The sequence below is a fragment of the Pleurodeles waltl genome, chromosome 6, assembly GCF_031143425.1.
Source record: "Pleurodeles waltl isolate 20211129_DDA chromosome 6, aPleWal1.hap1.20221129, whole genome shotgun sequence".
NCBI classification, from domain to species: Eukaryota; Metazoa; Chordata; class Amphibia; order Caudata; family Salamandridae; genus Pleurodeles; species Pleurodeles waltl.
Window position 1 is genome coordinate 136,195,001 of NC_090445.1, and position 19,787 is coordinate 136,214,787.

The 19,787-nt window shown below is 46.8% G+C and overlaps 1 protein-coding gene across 4 annotated transcripts in view; it reads left to right on the top strand.

Moving 5' to 3' along the window:
- The window catches only part of RARA (retinoic acid receptor alpha), a 343,208-nt gene that overhangs the window by 236,429 nt on the left and 86,992 nt on the right, over positions 1-19,787 (top strand). The window contains exon 1 of one of the 4 annotated variants that reach the window (XM_069237587.1): positions 11,002-12,042. The exons of the other annotated variants lie outside the window; for them this stretch is intronic. Coding sequence (XP_069093688.1) covers positions 11,886-12,042 — 157 coding nt within the window. The 5' untranslated portion in view covers positions 11,002-11,885. Of the gene's footprint in view, positions 1-11,001; positions 12,043-19,787 lie in introns of those variants that run through there. 4 annotated transcript variants of the gene reach the window in all.

Consider the following 19,787-nt stretch of genomic DNA (forward strand, 5'->3'; position numbering starts at 1 on the left):
AACATTTCAATTTAAAGGCCTGACTGGGTCCTACTGTAAACCCGAGCACCTAGTGGGAACTAGTGGGTCCACTGTGTGACCTTGGTCTTAAAGGAAGCAATATTGACCTTGACTAGTAGTTAAAGAGATACGGGCTCTTAGAGTTTGGTATGTCCATGGCACCTTCCCTGGGTGCCAGCCCCTTCTAAGCGCCTGTGGCCCCCTTGTTGAACCATTGACTTTGCAAACCTGTTGAAGCGTGTTGCTGATCTTGCCCACGGATTTGAAATTGGAAGCTAAAAATTGGTATCCTCAGATTGATTCGTGGGAGCAGTGCAGATGCATCAGGTAGAATATAGTATTGACGGTATGTGGCTTTAATTGAATTTAGAAAAGCTCCAACCTTCCTATTAAAATTACATTTTTCATTGATTTATATTTGTTTTCAATTAAATAAAATGTCTTATCATTTGTTTATGCGCTTAATGAATGCTTATTTCTGCATTTGTATGTATTGTTGTTCAAATCATCAACGTTTAGGCAGCGGTCCCCGGCTTCTAGTAATGACTTAGTGAGGGGGCAATGTGCACAGATTCCTACAATGATTAATTGGGGGTCCCCGGGTTCCAGTAATGGTAAAGTGGGGGTCACAGAAGTCAAAAAGTTAAGAACCACTGCCTTATTGTGTACGCGTTCTTAAAGCGTGTGGGGCAGTATCTCGGCCCACTAATACCATCCTTTCTGATGTTTTGCTTTTGACTATTCCAACTGCCTTACCTGCCCTACCTGCCCTAGATGTATGGATGATCTTATTGCTATTAAAGCTGTGACTCTGACTGCACCATGAGATTATGGCTTGACTGCAATATTGCCTGCTTCCCATTGATACTGCCTAACACTCATTGACTTCAGCAGAACCCGGTGACAAGATGGCAGTCTGTGCACTTGGCATACATAAACTCCCTTGGGGTACATGGTCCCCCTTGGTGTACACTGTCTCCTCTCCAGGTTTGCCCGCTCTGTCTGCTGAGAGGCGGTATTGAATTAATTCACTTTATGCCTCCTGTACTGCAGCTGTGGGGAGGCTGTTCTGCAAACTCACTTCTTTATCCTTGACACACTATGCTCTGATAAGGTTTTGTTTTTTAAACCCAAGGCTGCCCTTGCTGTGGGTGAAGTGCCTATCACCAACCAGCAACCCTGCACTGAGCACTTACATAATAGGCTATTTTTGACACCCTCCGTTCAGGGACGGCTTCATATGTGCTGCTTTTATAAACTGTGTTTGTTATATAGTTTTGAGGGTTTAATCTAGTTCCTTAATTTGTGTCTCCCACCCATATCACTCACTTCTCCATTGTGTGCAGAGCAGCTCCTCACAGAAAAGGAAGCCTCTACTTCTGAAACTAAAACATTTTCTCTAAACTCAGACATATCACCTACCAAGAAGGACCCTACATTATTTTTTTAATGCATTTCTTTTCTTTAACATGGAGAAAGGGTAGCCCCCCCACCTCTCTGGACAATTTTGGCCCTGGGGACCGCCACTCCATGGGGCCCAGCTTTGTCACAAAAAAAAATGGGCGCAGCCCCCCTCCCTAGGTCATTTTTCAGCCCCAGGGAGTCCATCCCAGGGATACCTTAATGTCCCTGGGGACCCCATCCACTAGGGCTGGCTCCACCTTTGTCCTTCACACCCCGGGACATGGTGGTGCGTGCAGGGAAACCTGTGTTTGCTCTCACTAGGCGGGAACAATTTCAAAGCTACTGCCAAGCAAGAGCAAACACTAAGGCCTGCCAAACACTTTATGTCGGAAAACCGCCACGCCGGTCCTGCTATGAGGTTTCTGCTGGCCTGGCGGAAAGGTCACCACAACAATGATGCTGGCTTGTCATCGGGCACTGAAAAGCTCAAGGGGGGCCCCCGGCATTCCGTCTTCGCCAGACTTTGCATGCTGGTGGGACCGTCATGTAAACGCCGGTGGAGAGGGTACTCGTAATCCCCAGAACAGCTCTGATTAAAACTGCCGGCACCTCCAAGCTGTCAACTGGCAGCAACCTGGCGGTGCCAGCGGTTGGACCGTGGCAGCTCTGCCAGGGTCGTAATGTGGAGGCCAGACCACTGCTTTGGCTGCTGCCTGACCTTCATCGCAAGTCTGGCTATCCCAGGGAGCAGACTTTTCATCTGTTTCCCTGCCTGCACTGAATCAGGCAGGGGAGCAGCATTTTTAGCTGCTCCTTGTGTGCGGGAGCAATGCTGGCTCCGGCTAAAGGAGGGGAGCCGGCTGGAGCAGCAGGGTCATTGAGGTGCCCCCCCCAAAGCCCTCAACAAAGAAGCAGTGGGGTGCCCTGGGTGGGCTCCAAGGCACACACCATTCACTGCCTGGGACCTGGAGGATGGAGTTGGGCTGCGTGCTCCCTCCTCCTCCTAAGTATAGTCAGGCTGCATGAGATGTGGTCCCCGGGGCTAGAAATCAGCCCGGGGATGGGGGAGGCATGTGCCCCCCCTCCCTATTTACAATAAGGCCGTACCATGGGAGATTGGTTCCCGGGACAGAAATCTGGCTTGGGGAAGGGGCCATGTTCCTCCCTCCACCTATAAAATATGGCTGGGCCCCAGGAGATGTGGTCTCAGGGGCCAGAAAGCAGCCCGGGGAGGGGGGCTGTGTGTTCCTTCCCCATTTACAAAAAGGCTGAGCCGCAGGAGATGGAAATACATCCTGGGGAGGGGCGGGTGACACGTCTGCCACCTCCCCTAAAAAAAATGTGGCAGGCTCCCCGGGGACAAAATAGGCTCAGAGACAGGGGCTGCGTGGACCACTCCCAGGCTGGCTGCCTTTGGAGGATTGGACACTGGGCCTGGGCATATATGTGGGGTTAGCTGCATACAGGGGGTTGTCTGGATGCAGGGAATTGGCCGCAGGGGCCAACCCCCGGCTGCGTTACAAAAAAAGAAGCCTAGAAATTTACTGAAAAAAACAAAGGTTACAGGGATGGCATAGTTAGGAAACAGAATTTTAAAAACCTTAGAAATTCACTACAAAACAAAGTTTACAGAGACCACATAGTTAGGTTCAGAGTTTACACACACAAAACCATAGAAATTCATCAGTTTTAGTTAGTTATCTAAAGTAACTATAACTCTATACCTCATGACATATAAGGTAATTATAAACTCGCACCTTGGCCATGAACTGCTAATTACCCCAATACTACATCAGTCATGACATCTCCTATGACATCTTTGATAATATAACTGCAACATTTGCAGTAAAATTATTGATGAGAAAACAGTGCATGGTGGGGGCACAAGTTATAGTTACCTTAAGGCACGAGTTCTAGTTACTTGACATAACTCTAAGTATAACTGCATAATTTCTATGGTTCTGTGTATAAAATTCTGAACCTAATTATAATGTTGCTGTAACCTTTGTTTTTTGTGTGAAATTCTAATATTTTTGAAATTCTGTTCAAAATATAATGTGTGTGTGTGTGTATACAAAAGTGTGTATAAATATCTATATATATAGTTTGTTATATACATGATTCAGTGCAGCCCTCCTGTCTCACCTATCAACCTCCTTGAAAGTCCACCCACAATCACATGTCATTGAACCATCCCTTTTCACACCACTAATAATAGCATAGCTTCACAAGCCAGATCTGTTTTTGGTCATGGCATGGAAATTTTCAAACCATTTTGCTAGTCAGTGCTATTATACCAAACGTTTTGTGCAAGATCCAGTAATGCAATAGCCTCAGAACACAAAAATTAGGGGTCTGGGAAATACCTCTTGAGATGTGAAGCAGGCTTTCTCTCGGATCATCAGAGCACAAGGAGTTGCTTCTGGTTGTTCAGCTGAATCTGTGTTTACCTCGGCTAACCACATGGCCCATTACCCCAGAAGAAACCACAGCCACCATGAGGTCCATGCACTCACCGGCCCCATCGAACCTCTGCCCCCACCACGCCTGCTCCAGAGGACTGCAACCGATCAGTGCCTTGCTCACATTGATTGATTGACTGACTGACACACATTTTGAATGCCTCCACTATTTCTGTGACTTCCCTGATGCTTGGAAGTATGCAACTGTCCTCTCACTGCTGAAAAAACCCTCTGCAGACCCTTCACTGCTTGCCTTCAGACCAATTTCCCTGTTACCATTCCCAGTCGTTAACAGTCACCTCACCATAAACTTCTATGACCACCAACTCTTGACATTGCTAACTCTGGTTTCAGACCCACCCACAGCACGGAAACTGCCCTCATCGCCGTCACGGATGACATCAGCATGATTCTGAACAGAGGAGACATAACAGCCTTCATCCTCCTGGACCTCTCTGCTGTATTTGACACAGTCTCCCACCCCATCCTCATCCAGTGCCTACACGCCTTGGAATCCAAGGACCCCCAATCCAATGGATCGCTCCTTCCTGACTGGAAGGACCCAGTCAGTCAGTCAGCCTGGCTTATTGCACACCTCTTGACACCTGTGACCTCATCTGTGGTGTTCTGTAAGGATCCTTCTTGAGCCCGACCTTCTTCAATGCATATATGATCCCTCTAGCCAGCATCATCGGCTCTCACAGCATCAACATCCTGTCCTACGCTGACAACATACAACTGATTATGTTCCTCACAGACAAGACGCCCAGTACCCTGATCAAGTTCCATTCCTGCATAACTGAAATCGTTCACCGGATCAAGACCAACTATCTGAAGCTAAACACCGACAAGGCAGAGATCATGGTATTTTTTAAGAGCACATCAATGTGGCACTCCACCTGGTAGCCAAAAGACTTACGACTGACACCTACGCCCACCACTCATGCCAAGAATATCGAGATCGTCATTGACTGTAAACTCGACGTGACCGCCCAAATTCATGCCGCCACAGCCTCATGTTTCCATATCCTGACGATGCTGAGGAAGATATTCAAATTACTCCCAATCGGCATCTGGAAAACTGTCAAGCATGCCCTTGTCACAAGCAAGCTGGACTATGGGAGCACCATCTATACTGGGATCAACAAAAAAAAAAACTTACCAGAAGGCTGCAGACTATTCAGAATAGAGCGAACAGAATCACTCTCCGCCTCCCATGCGGCATTCACACCACAACTGAAGGAGTTCCACTGGCTCCCCATTCACAAATGAGCACAATTCAAACTCCTCACGCACACTTTCAAGGCACTACATAACACTGGCTCAGCCTACTACCTCCACAGTCGCATCTGCTATCACAAACATTCCAGGCACCTTCACTCGTCCGGCTCTACTTGCACAAATACCACACACGAGAAAACCAGATCCCGGTGACTGAGCCTTCTCATCCATTGTTCCTGAAGTGTAGAATGAACTGCCATGACACATAAGCGCCTCCTTTTCACTTCTTGAATTCCTCAAGAAGTTGAAAACCTGGCTTTTTGAGTAGTTGCACTGGGCCATAAGTGTGGCTAGACTCACACCTGCTCAGTAGTATACCCGTCTGGGTGATAGTGCGCTCTACAAATCTGCATAACATGACCTCATGATCACAGGTTTGAATTCTGGTGGGTTCACTTAGACTTCTATCTTTTTTAGGTTAATTCAGTGAGTACTGTTGGGTTGAATGACCATAAACAAGGTCTTTACAAAACTTTACATGTTTGTAAAGTGATTTTTACAAACATACATGAGTTGTGTTATGAGTCAGTTTGGTCTGGAATATTCATTTTGAATTGGTGAAATCTTTCTCCAACAACAGGGCATGCTTTTGTCGCCTAGAAGATTAGATTTAACAGTAAAAAGTTATTCAAACCTAAGATGAACACAAGAGTCAGTGGAACCTTCGACATTCCTTTTAACATGAAGAAAGACTGTGTTGTGCTTTCATTCTGGTAGTAAAAGCTTCTTCTAGACTCTAACACTACATAAAGCCCACGGGTCTGGCACATTCCTTCTATCATGAAGCAAGGTTTCTCTGACCTGCCACATTTCTTCTGTCATTTCTCGCATATTTACTTCCTTCCGTATTCCTTCCGCTTCTGTAATTTTCCGATGTGGACAGAAAGTGTGTTCATGTGGTCTCTTCAGAGCCTTATACAGGCTCGAGCAGCAAGCCACAGCGTCCAGTGCTGGTCTGCCTCTTACAGCACGGCATTCTGGGAAAAAAAGCATGTCGCTGGTCCTGTAGGTACTTACCCTCCGCTCAGACCTAGCATTATAATCGGATTATGGATACGTACACCTGGAGGGCGGATGTGTTCTGCTATTCCACAACATATGTTCTAACTCCTGGAGTTGGTGCTCCCAGAAGCTACAAGGCCCCGATTCACTACAACCCCACAGGACAGACCATACATACATAGTATGTATCATTTTTAAATCGGAAGTGTGCCTTCTCTGTATCAGAGAAACCGTTGCATGTCCCCTGTAAACTGGAAGTGATGGGAAAAAGCAGAAACACCCTACCTCTGAAGAAACACTGTAACCAGGGAAGTACCACACTATTGCGTAGCTCGAGTGAGCCACCGTGAAATCATTTCCTATAAACACAGCAAAACAAGTATTTCCCAGTTACTGTTCTTGGTGCCATACAAATGACGTCATTAGGCCACTGCCTTGACACCCGTGGTGATTTAGTCCGTGCCTACGTAATTTTGCGGGACACATGCTGGATCTTTGCAAAGTATCTAGTGTTGAAGGATGTCATTTCTGCATAATTATCACCAAAAAAAAAAACAATTGGGCTGAGCTCTTTGGAAGTAACTGATAACTTGATAGCAGATGTGCCCTTGGTTCACATTGCCGCCCTTGGGATTACATACCTACCCGTTCATAATCAATGGCTTAGACTTTGTTCCGGTTTCCTGGATCCATAGGCATGGGGATCTCTTCACCCTACTTGAGTCCAGACTGATCGAAACCAGGTGCCACAGAGTCCGAGGGATTCACTGTACTGCAAGGCATCAAGAACTTAAATGAAGAGAAATTGACCATTTTTGCACTGGTGGAAGGGTTCGTTTATAGTGTTCTCCATTATCCATCTTCTGATCGATGTTGCTGTGTCGCAATAGCTTTTGAAGAACGACTGGTAATTCCACCTAGCCCGCCTCTGCCAGACAGTTTTAGACCAGCATTGCTTTTGCTGATTGCCGCTAAGAGTCTGTAGTCACAAGTGGCTTGTTATTCTAGAATTTGTCTGGACTCTGGGAGGATCTTAGAAGATGTAGAGGGAGGAAAATGTTTGTCCCCATCGTGTTACTGAGTGAAACCTAATGACAGCTCTGGATGATCTTTGCCTAATGGAAGTTGGCAGTGGTGTTAGCACTGTTACTTTATTCAATCGCTGAGCAGCATTTTATATAGTCCACAATGTCATCCATCAAGGCGGGTGTCAACAAGCAGATGTAAGAAAAATGGCAAACTGATTGAGCTCCTTTTACCTTGGTAGCTCTTAAGTGTGTGTTTTTTTATTTTTAATTTTTTTTTACTCCTTTACGCACACCAAGCTATTGTTATGGGTGTACCTCATGATTTATCACTGACTCCATGTGTGTTCAATATCTATACTATGGTATCAGCAAATGTTATATAGGGTCATGGATGTGCACAACTGAAGTGCACACGTGCTGCGCAGCAGCATATGTCCCACCTGAGTTGAGGTTGGACTTACAGAAGCAGCGAGGAACAAATTCCCTGTAGTCAGGGTAAACCATAAATAGCTTGCACCTTGTGAAAGAGAACTATGCTTCCTCTGTTTTCAAAGAAACAGCAGGTTCTTCCCTGTGAACCGTAAGCACCTATTGCAAAGTGGTTCTACGTGTGTCCAGGAAACCACTTTGGCAACCTTTTGCTTTTTATGAACCTTGACAATATCCAGATCTGCTTTCATTGGGATAGGTACAATGCTTTCATCTGCACCAGTGCATGTGAAAGGTGTGGGAAAGGATAGATCCGCTTGGTTGCAGTTCAGTTGGAGAAAACAGAGGTCACGCTGATGGATGACCATAACGACGTTTGGACCTTCGATGGCCGTAACAACCTGTGGACCTTGGATTTGAGCCTCACCAGCAGTGGTTTCTGATAACCTAACCGTTACATTAAACATAGACTTAACCATGATGACACAGCTCGATGTAGGTAGTTCTGCATGCTTCTTCCATATGGAATAACTAAGACCTACCACTTTTTCTGACACGGAATGTCTTTTCTATTTTAAGCTCTCAACTGGATAACAGGAGCTCATTTTAACTGGGTTTATGCAGAGTTCTGATTAATCAACTCTAGGCTATCTAAGTATGGCAGCCAGAATAACACTTGATTGGCCCCAAGTCTTGCTATGCCACACTTTTGCCACGTTCCTTCCTTATTAGCTTCCTGTAGAGTCAGGTTAAACTACATGCCTAGTGTATACATGTGTAAGTGGGCTGCCTCCTTTTCTGGGGAAGCCCATTTGGAAGCACATACCTACTCTCCATTGTTGTTTTGACGTTTTAAATTTCAATGCACTTCTGCTGCCAAAGATTAGGGGTTTCTGTCTCAGTGCGCATTCCACCTCTTTAGAGTTCATTGTCTTTATCTTTGAGAAGAATACTCAAACCTTATGGGTTTTTTTTAAAAACATTTTTTGGCAAATAATGTAGGTATACAGGCTATGGTGAAGCGCTTTCTGCCCCCAGTGGGTGAACAAGTGATTTAGAAGTAACTCATAACATGATAGCAATTGTGCCAAACGTTTGAGTTTGCTCGCCTTGGATGTATACCACCCCACTAAATACAAAGCTGCCGAAATTCAATTCCCATTTTCTGTATCCAAAGGCATGGGGATTTGGATGATCTGATCATGCTTTGAACGGCCAGTCTTGCTGGTCTGTCATAGCCTTAGATTCTGATGCTCCAGACACAGGTCAGAGAATTCAGAGGTAAATGTGATGGTCCTGACTAGACCACGCAGGCTCTGCTTTCCCCATCTGAGAACAATGGCCATTGCACCATTATGGATGCGCCGCAGATCGCCTCCTCTCTGCTTCTGGGTCTTTCTGAGTGGCAGGCTTTCAGGATTCTACACTTGACAGCATAGACGGGATTTTACTATAAAGATCTACCCAAGGGCTTAGCTAACCAGGAAGACATCTGGTTAAAAAGTTTTTTTTTTTAACTGGTTTGGGTTCCTTTTACATGGCTTTGCAATTTGCCTTTCACGATCTAGGCTTTATCTCTGGTGGATGGATCTTAAGATTTACAGTTGTTCCACAATATTGAGTTTTAAATATTGTCCTGCCAAAATGTGCCATCCAGAATATCAGCTTTCACAATATTGTGAAGTTAAATACATATAGGCAAGTATTTATGACGAGTTCACTGCTCTACAAGGCCGATATCACAGATTTACAATATACTTTTTTAATTTTGCCCACCTACGTACAGCAGTCCTGCTTAGTCTTTCTATGACCCAGACATAAGAGATAAGTAAATAGACATTTAGTTTGGAGACTGAGTCTGTGAAGCTGGGCATTGCCATCATCCAGATGTGAAAGTACGAGGGCCTCAACAGCAACTCTAAAGTCACTTCCTGGGAGGAATGGATTCACTTTCTTTAGTAGAAAGGCAGCATTAATCTAGATGATTCTTCAAGGGCTGCATAGACAGATTTTTTTATCATTCTGCTGCTGAAGGGTAGATGCGCGATTTTTTTTTTAGTAGTTGCCAATGTCCTCAAGTCTTGGTGTGGGTTTTTTTGGGAATGGGAGTATCTGACCTGTTATGAGAGCTTTATGGGAGCTGTCTTGAGGGAAGGTGGGTCCGTTGATGGTGAATGGGGGTGATAGAACTTTTCCAGAAAAAGCTTTAAGGAAGTGTAATGGTAAAATATCATGTTCATAGGTGGCTTTGAGGCAATGGCGGATGTTGGTGAGGTCTTTGTAAAGATGAGGAGTGTAGGATGCAGTGTCGATGAGCGTTGTAGGATGCAGTGTCAAGAGGTGGTTGCTCAGCCATGAAGTGCAGGGCAGTCTATTATTATCCAGTAATATGTAGTGTTATTTTACTTAAGAGAAGCATGTGACCATATATTAACAACTAATGATATTACCTTTAGCACTGAAATAATATGCAAAAAATATTACAAGTGCATTTATCCCACCTTGTAACCTGTACAGTAATATTGAAACCTAATATCCTGTGACAGTCCATGAACCCATACCCAGCAACATATAGCACTATACGTGTACACAAAATATCAGTTTCAGTACTATAATAAGGGCTAATATTGCACGTGCCACTAACCTACTCGGTGAATTTCAGATTTTATATATATATATATATATTTCAGGTTTTTTACGACCCTAATACTATCGAATATCGAAGCCCTTTACAGAGGAAGTGTAGAGCGAGGAGAAACATTAATATATCACTACAGGCTTTATGAGTAGTATAGTACATTTACACACTTTAGTGGGGAATAACTTTATAGATAGCGCTGTGTGTGTATATATGTATATATATATATATATATATATATAATATAAATACACACACACACACACACGCCGCTTCTAATTCTCCCACGAATTTAAGCACTCGAAGTATACGTAGAGGCTTACACCGGTTATTTATAGGAAAGCGGAGCAGAGGATTCACCTTCCCGGGGTGGGGGCAGGGATTCCCCTGCCCTTTGCTCCTCCTGGATGCTGATCCTAATAGGCTTAGAGGATCACCCAGGTCCGCTCAGCTTGAGGGGGAGTAGGTGTTGAATGGGGACACCCCCTCACAGCAGGGACACTTGGTATATCTCGGCCAGGCAGTGCCCTGCCCCTGCTAAGTGCGGGTGAGTGGCAGCCCACCGGGGGCGTGGCTGTGCCTTGTGACGTCACAGTCGCCAACCAGCAGCCGCGTGTGGGTCATTGGAAGGTGAAAGGGGCGTGCGCGGGGAGGGTTCAGCGGGAGTTCACCCGCATCTCATTAGGCAAATGAGGCCGGAGCAGAAGAAAAATCCCACAATGGGGGGGTGGGGGTTTTGAAAGAAAATGGGGGGGGGAGGGGAGGAGATCCCCACCTCCTAGAGAGAGGGGGAGATCGGAGAGGAGGCTCAGATACCAACAGTTAAACACTTGATCCCGGCTCAGGCAAGGAGAAACTGCGCTGGCTGACTCCACCGCCTGACTGAGCTCCTGACCGACTGAGCTGCCGCCGCTGCCCGTGTTTTGCTTTCTTTCCTGCTCCCGTTCTGCAGTCGCGGTGGGACGCGGGGGCGACGGCGGGTGCACGGAGCCGGCAGCTGCCGCCGCCTGTCAGCGGAGGATCCTGGTGTCTGAGGAGCCCGTCCCTGAGCGCTCCCCGTCCCTCAGTGCGGGAGGGCGGCCCCTGACTGCTGTCACGCAGCCTGTGCAAGAAGACTCAGTGCTGGGGTGCGTGCGAGAGTGCACCCCGTCCCTAGGGTGAAAGGCCACCCCAGTGCCCCATAGGTGACCGCCCCAGGGAGCCCCAGCCCTCAGTGAACCAGAGTGCCCCCCTCTTCTCAACGCAAACCAGATCCCCGGGTTTGCACACCCAAAGAAACTGAAAACCAGAGTTCTTTAAATTTCCCCAATTTTCGGAAAGATGTGGCGGGGCGCGGAGGCGGGTCGGCCCCACTCGGCAGGGAATGGAAGGCCCTGCTCCTTGAAAGTGAGGAAATTAGCTTGGATTGCCCGGATATCCGGGGCTGGAAATCCACAATAATCTGAATGGATGCAACGCCGGATTTGAAAGAGAAAACGCAAGCCGAGCGGAGTCCCCAGAGCTGCCTTCGGTTTCTGTGTTTTGGCCGCTGTGGGAGGTCCTGCCTTCTGTCTTTTGGGCTCCCCTCGCCCTGAAAGGTCCTTCCTTTGAGGGCCCGGACGGCAGCACCTGCACCCCCCCTTGTCTCGGGGGGCTCCGAGGATGTACGACAGTGTGGAAGTGTCGAGCCCCAGCCCGTACATCATGATCGACTTCTACAGCCAGAACCGGGCCTGCCTGATGGCCGACAAGGGGATGGGGCACCCCGTGCCCTTCGGGTCCCCCATCCGGAACCCGCACTGGAGCAGCTCCAGCCACTGTGAGTACCGCTGGGCGCATCTCTGGTTGTAAGTGCGGGTGTCTTGTGAGTACCTCTTACTCGAAGTACCGCAATATCTTTTAAGTATATGTGTTATTGTGAGTGCCTCTTACTTCCAGTACCGCACACTGTGACCATACATACCTATTATTGTGAGTACTGGTAAGTGAATACCCCTTCTTTTGAGTAATGATGCTGATGTGAGTATCTCGCTCTCCGTGTCACCACTGCCTTGCACTGAAAGGACTAAGGACTCTTATTGTGAGTACCCGTGGCCACATCTGTCGTTGGGTGTCCTGATGACCGTGTGAGTACCTCTCAACTGGCAGACTACTGAATACTCGATGAGTACCTCTTTGTCCCGTTTGTCAGTACCTCCCCATCGAGGGCCGACTGGTCCCGTCAGTGTAGGTCCCAGGGTGATGCGTGAGTGCCCATATGCCTTCAACAGCGCACCGCGCGCTCCTCCAGACTTTTTGGTAGAATGCGCACTTTGCGCTGTACAAGCCCTTGAAATGATATTTAAGTGTAGACTTGGTGAGACTGAAGACAGAAGGGCCTGGGGTTTGCAGTCCTTCATACAGATGCCTGCTTCTCACTCTGCCCAGGAGTGGTGCTCAGAAGGACCTGGGGTTTGGGTTACTTCATACAGATGCCTGCTTCTCACTCTGCCCAGCAGTGGTGCTCAAACTACTACCCATCGGTACCTCTCACCACTGTTCCTCTCTGACAGCTGTTCACGTTTTTCGCCAGTGCCTGCTTCTCGCACTGTTAACCACTGTCTATGCCGCTCCTCGGCTGCTCCTGGCTGTGCCCACAGTGTTAGTACCTCTTGTCCAGCGTCTCCTCGAGCACAGTTGCAATTTGAAATTATGAAGGCTTGATATATAGGTGTCCTGCAAACTTTGGTAGACTGAATGCATTGATGGTGGCTGCAGGTAATGTTTCATATTAGCGAAATCGGCAGTGGAAAGTGCGTACTGGACTAAGAAACAGGGCCAAAATAGCCATAAACTGTCTTCACTCTCGTGTGTACGACCAACCCTTCTGACACTGCCTGATTTGGCCCTGTCTTGTAAGAAATAGTCACCTCAGACTGCTTCTCACGCAGCCCAAAGTGTCCCTTTGCCCTACTCGGCGTCTCCTTGCATTGCAATTGTATTTATATAGCGCTTACTACCCTAGAAAGGCGTCTGAGCGCTTTTTGACGAGTAGCACGCTACTCCGGAACCGTAAAGGATCTGTGGTTGATTAGTATAGGGAGATATGACTATGGTCTTTTGTTATAGGGAGGGATGCGTTAATTTGAGCCGACATGTTTATTCTTAAGTTGATTTGAATAGAATAATGGCGGGATAGAGGAGGGAAACATGCAGAAGTGTTAATTGTGAGATCATACTAGTAAGATATGGTTTAGGGTGAGTAAAGGAGAGGTGGGGGGTGTGAGTCTGTAAAAAAGTATTGGGAGATCATAGTAGTTAAATAGGATTTGGGATGAGTCCAAGGAGAGATAAAAAAGGGATATTTAGTAGGGTTGTTTGGGAGTTCATAGTCTGAAACTGAGGTTTGCGGTGAGCCAGGAGAGAAGGAGTCTATGAAGTGCGTTTCGCACTCCCCACAGAAACTCCCCCTTGCATAGTGCCTCCTCGAACTGCTCACCTCAGTCTGCTTCTCAGACTGCCCACAGTACCTCGTCACCATATTCTACCGACCAAGGTGTGCCTCTCACTTTGACTACCTATGTCTTCTCACACGGCTCACCTCAGACCGTCTCTCACATTTAACAGCCGCCTTCGCCATCTACTGCCCACCAGTGCCTGGTCCTCGCCCCAACATCTGCTCATACCATTGTGCACCAGTGTCTGTTCTCACACCGCCCACCACTGTCTCCTCGCGCGCCACGCTGCTTTTCTCCGCTGGCCACTACAACTGCCCACCTGTGTCTTCTCACTGTTCACGGCTGCCAAGCTCTCACTGCCCATTTGTTTACACCTCTCACACACACCACTGCCCGAAAGTCCGTTTCTTACACTGTCCGCGGTGCCTGCTTTTTTTAAGTTCGCCGCCCTCGCTTTATCCTCTCAGTGCCTCTCATCTTGCCCACAAGTGCCATTTTCCACTCTGCCCAGAAGTGTGCTTCGGACCTGCAGGGATTCTGGCAGAGCTTAGACTCCGCGTTAGTTGCGGATAGCTCTTGTCACGTGGGGGTGCTGGCGGTGTGTACCCTGTCCTTGCAGGCTTTCAGAGAGCGAGCAAAGATGTGTGCGTTCTTGCATTGCACATAAACATCAGGATCCCTTTGTGGACAGTACAACAGAATTAATTAACCCAAGGGCCTTATGTGTGAATGTGCGAGGTGAGTTCACAGCACCGTAAAGCGTTAGAAACAGAAGTGCGAGGCGGAACTGGAGGCCGCCCGACTTCACCCGCGCACACATTCACTGACAGGCCCCTCTGCTGAGTTTGCCATCAACAGTTACAGTAAAGCCATTTAAGTTAGGTAAGATGTTTGGATGTTTTGTGCTCGTGTGAGGCAACCCTCCCCTCCTGTTTCCCTCAGATCTAGGGTGAGGCCCTGAGGGTGTCACCTCCCTCCCGCCCCCCCCCCCCGCCCCGCCCCGCCAGATCTCGAAGGTGGCTCAAGATAAGAGGCAGGGCGCGGACTAGCACCGTCCGAGGGAGGTGGACATGGGCCTTGCGGAGGAAAGTGGGTGGAGGGGGGGATCCAATGCGCCCGCTCGGAAAGGGCCACTCAGTGGTAGACCCCGCTGGTGTATAATGCCCTTGTGCCAGAATGCATCTTGTTTTTTGGCGGGGGGTGCATTTAGCGTCTCAGAATGTGCTGCCTTGGCCCCGAGCGGAGGCCGTGCTTTGGCACAGCGCGGGACGGTGGAGTAGGTTTTACACCCCATCAAGGAAGGAGTACTGGAATGAACTGTGACGCGCCAGATTATGTTTTTGCATGTACATTGCTCGCTTTGTAAACACATTCCCGCCTTGCTTTCCTCGTCTGTGTGTGTGTGTTGTGTGTTTTTTTGTTTTGTTTGTGTCTGGTCACGGAGATCCCAGGGTCTTTGTGTGGGGGCGGTGGCGAGAGGACCCAGGGCCATCTCCGAGACGAGAGGGCCCTAGTCGACTCGTAGAGGAGCTCGGGAAGCGGGCTTCAGTCATGCTGCCCATGTGCCTGCTGTCAGTGCAGGCAGTATTAGCGGAGTGTTTGCTGCTTGGTGCTGGTAGTGTCAGCAGTATGTACTGCTCAGTGCTGGCAGTATCAGTAGTATGTTTACTGCTCAGGGCTAGCAGTATGATCAGTGTGTGTTTCCTGCTCCTTGGTGACAGTATTAGCAGTATGTTTACTGCTCGGTTCCGTCTGCATTTGCAGTATGTTTACTGCCATCGCAGGCAAGGTTCTTACTGCTCGGTGCAGCGAGTATTCGCAGTCTTTGCTGCTTTGTGCTGTATCAGCAGAATGTTTACTGCTCGGTGCTGACAGTTTCAGTGTGTGTGTTTACTGCTCGTTGGTGACAGTATTAAGAGCATGTCTATTGTCAGTGCAGACGGGTTCTTGCTGCTCGGTGCAGCCGGTATTAGCAGTGTCTACTGCTTGGTGCTCTATCTCAGTATGCTTGCGGCTCATTGCTGAAAGTTTGTGTGTTCTCTGCACAGTTCATCAGTATTATGTTTACGGCTCATTGCTGAACGTTTATCATTGTGTGTGTCTTTTGGTGTTAGCAGTGATACTGCGCATGGGGGCAGCATTAACAATATGGTTACTGCTCGGTGCATGCAATATGAGCAGTGTTTTTACTGCTGGGACCTTGCAGTCGTTTTAGCTGTGTAGTTACTGCTTGGTGCAGGCAGTATTAGCAGTGTGGTTACTTATACTGTTGTTATCAGCAGTATGTTTACAGCTCAGTGCTGACAGTATGTTCAGTGTGTGTTTACTGCTTGTTGGTGACAGTATCAACAGCATGTTTATTGCTCAGTACCATCAGGATTCGTAAAACATTTACTGCACACGGCTGGCCTTATTAACAGCGTGTTTACTGCCTGTGCAAGCAGTGTGTATGCTGCTCGGTGCAGACAGTACTAGCAGTGTGTATACTGCTTGGTGCTGTAAGTAGTAGCATCGTGTTTACTGTCCGTGCAGGCAGTGTGCTTGCTGCTCGGTGTGGGCAGTACTAGCAGCGTGTTTACTGAACAGACCTAGCAGTAAAAGTATTATGCCTAATGGTTGGCGTTGATAGTATTAGGAGTCTCTTTACTGCTCAGTCCTGCCAGTATTAGCAAGTTTACTGCTTAAAGCTAGTAGTAATAGTAGTGTGCTTATTGCTTTGCACGGTACTTCATTAGCAGCCCCCCCCCCCCGCTCACACTGTTACCAGTGTATTTACTGCTCAGGGCGAGAAGTGTTAGAATTGTTTTTACTTCTCAGTGCAGTCTTTTTTTAGTAGCGTGTTTCCTGATACTGCTAGCCCTGAATAGTAGCATGCCTACTACTCAGGACTAAGAATGAGTAGTTTGTTTATTATTTGATGCTAGCAGTATTAGCATTGTCATTAGTGTTCAGTGGTGGCCATTCTAGCAGGCTAACTGCTCATCCCCTGCAGTATCACAGTATTTATTTACTGCTCAGTGCAGCAGCATTATTAGTGTTTACTGCCGAAGGCCAGCAGTATTAGCAGTGGGTTTATTGCTAGGTGCTAGCAGTATGCTTACATTGTGCTTAGCGGTAGTCTATCTTTTCAGTACAGGCAGAGTTAACAGTGTATATATTACTCGGGCTAGCAGCATTAACTGGGGTCTCCTGGTCGGGTTTGCAGCAGGTACTGTGCTTGGGCCTGCTGGGTTTGTTAGCGTGGCCTGTTTGCAGTAGGTGTTTCTAATCCTGCCTGGGACTTACAGTGACATTTAACTCGGGACGCTTTTAAACTCATGCATCCTTATATTGGATGTCCCCCATGCGGGGCGGGTAGTTTCAGCTGTGCCACCCCCCCAGCAACAGTGAAAAGTATTAGAGTGTGGTGAGGGGGGGGGGCGTTGTAGTATCTGTTACTTCATAAGGCCGCTTCAGAGCGCTAAAAGTGAGGACCTGCGCCTGCAGACCGTCTTTAGAAGTAGCGTGTCTGCGTCCGTTTCACAACTTTCGTCTACTATATTTGTTTTGCTAGATAAAGAGGGCCGTCAAATCAACACTTGAGAACAGGAGGGTTATTTCACAAGTTCGCCTCTTTTAATAGAATTTGACTTTAGATTATTTTGGGTATGGTTGCAAAAACATGTTTTTATTAAATGCGTTGTGTTAACATAACGCACAAGAGCACGTCGAGCCCAGCTGCCTTCTACATCATTTCTCTGTGAAATATTTTAGCAACTATAGTTGACAGTATTGCTCTGTTTAACTGAATTGCTGACCTTCCACCTAGAGACCTCCACCTACTAAACAGCAAGCGGTTTTATTGCCACATAAATTGAAAATGAAAAGTAAAACAGTTTCACATAAGGGAGCCGATTTAAAGCCCACGGCATGAGCCTGAAGGAGAGACAGAAAGGAAAACACAAGTTCTCTTGTAGTCAAACCTATCAGCAGTTATGCAATTTTCCATGTAATAGGGTCGATGTCATGCAAAGAGATCGCGCTGCATAGGAAATAAAAAGAAAAAATGAGTCCAGAAAACATGGAGCCTCGTATGTTTTCAGTAGTTGGTCGGTGCGCTCGAGGAGGGCTAAACACCAGAAAAGGCATGACCTATGCATGCCTTTCACTAATGAAACCAAGTGAATTTTAAAAGGCAAGTTCATGAGCCAACGAAACTGATAGGCGTGCAGTGAGCTTGGTTAAAAGCCCACAGAGAGGTTACAGCAGGCTAGAGCGCTTGCACGGCAACCCCTAAACGGAGTGTAATTTTGCACACAAAAAAAAATCGCTGGAATTGCAAAAAGTGTTCTATGTATTTGTACAATGTAAAAAAAATAATAGAAACTTTGATTCAGCTATTGCAGAACTCGTGCCTAATGTACTCAATTGAATCCCGGTATCTTGCTGTCCATCTTGGTAGGGTTCATGTTGGATAAATATGAACAAAATCTTTATTAGCAGCAGATGAAGACCCACTAAGTATATCTTACTTTGTCCGTTTAATTGAGTAATCCATTCACCAGGTTGCTTTTTCAAAGTTACGTTTTCATTGGCTATGTGGGGGCAAAAAAGGAAAAATAAAACGAGATTCGTTATGAAACGGTTAACAAGACTGCCCCTCCCCTGTTGAAAGTATTGGTCTATTGTAGCGATACTAAGAGCAGTGCTAAGTAGTATTGGCAGCAGTGAAAGTGATATTAGTTTTGTACATAGTATTTTGTTGGCCTCACCATAACACAGTGAAATCTGCCACCGTGTGTTTCGCTGCATATTGAGTGAAAAATGTTTTCTTGGGTGGAAACTGAAATCCATACTTCGATAATAATTAATTTCTGTTTTAAAAGTATGACAGCTTAACCCTGCCCCTCTTGACTGCATTGAGTTACATTTCCAGTGTCAACGTTCTCAGACCCAAGGGCCTGATTATGACCTTGGCGGATGGGATGCTCTGTCACAAATGTGACGGATATCCCGTTCGCCATATTACGAGTTTCATTATATCCTATGGAACTTGTAAAACAGCGGGCGGGGGATATCCGTCATGTTGTGACGCATTATCCCATCCGCCAAAGTTGTAATCAAGCCCCAGGTCTCATGGACCTAGTTACTTTAATCGATCATTAGTTGGAGAGTTTAGAACTAGAGTTTCCAGGCTATAAAGCTGAGGTCAAACATTGGATCCCAGTCTCTTGGCAACAAGTTGGGTGTGATAGCCCAAGGTGCATGAAAGAGTCTGGTTGAAGAACATACATGCAGTGCTAAAGGTAGTATCTTGAGCACTACTTAAGGAAGTAGTAGCACCACTAGCAGTGATGATGACAAAGCTACACGAAGCAGTAGTTCAATGCTAGTACTAGAGGCAGGAGTGGTAGTACTTTACTCTTACTAGTTGAAACGAGTTGTGGGCTTCAGTAATAGTAGTTGTGGGTGGTAGCAGTGAAGTTGGACTGTAAAATTAACTCTTCAAGTTTTAGACCAGAAGGAGGAGATTACATTGATTGAGTTTACAGCAGATTCATTTGTTAATTTAGAATTTTCCTTCATTTGTTCAGCAAGTGCAACCAAGATAAAATGTGTCTATAGTCTGTAACCCTGTGGTGGAAAGTATACAGAGACCTCCCTATCCAACAGTAACCTTAATTTTGGGTGCAACCCCAAGAAGAAAGAAGGATCAATAAAGAAATACAAAAGAGAGGCAGTAGAATAACAGGCAACATTGCAATTTTATAAGAATTGTAAGCAGTCTGTTTACCGCTGGGTTTTTGTCCACCAATGGTCTCTGTATTCCATGCATATTCCTGGGATGGTCGTGATATTCCCATCAGGAGCTTTATCCTAGTGCAGAGTCCTCCACTATGTGGAATCTGAATGTGATTCCCCTGTGAAGTACACACACTATTATTTTTTTTCCTCCATAGGGAATATATTATTTCCTGTCAAGAAACGCCCTTCCTATGTGCCCCCACCAGATTTAGTGGGGGGGGAGTATTCCCACTCCCACCTTGAAAAGGGATTTACGCTCGCCCTTGGCTGAGGTAAAAATCTGACCCTTTCCCTGGTGGAAAGAGGAATGGGAGGAGTTTGTCTATGCCCTCAAATTTACTTG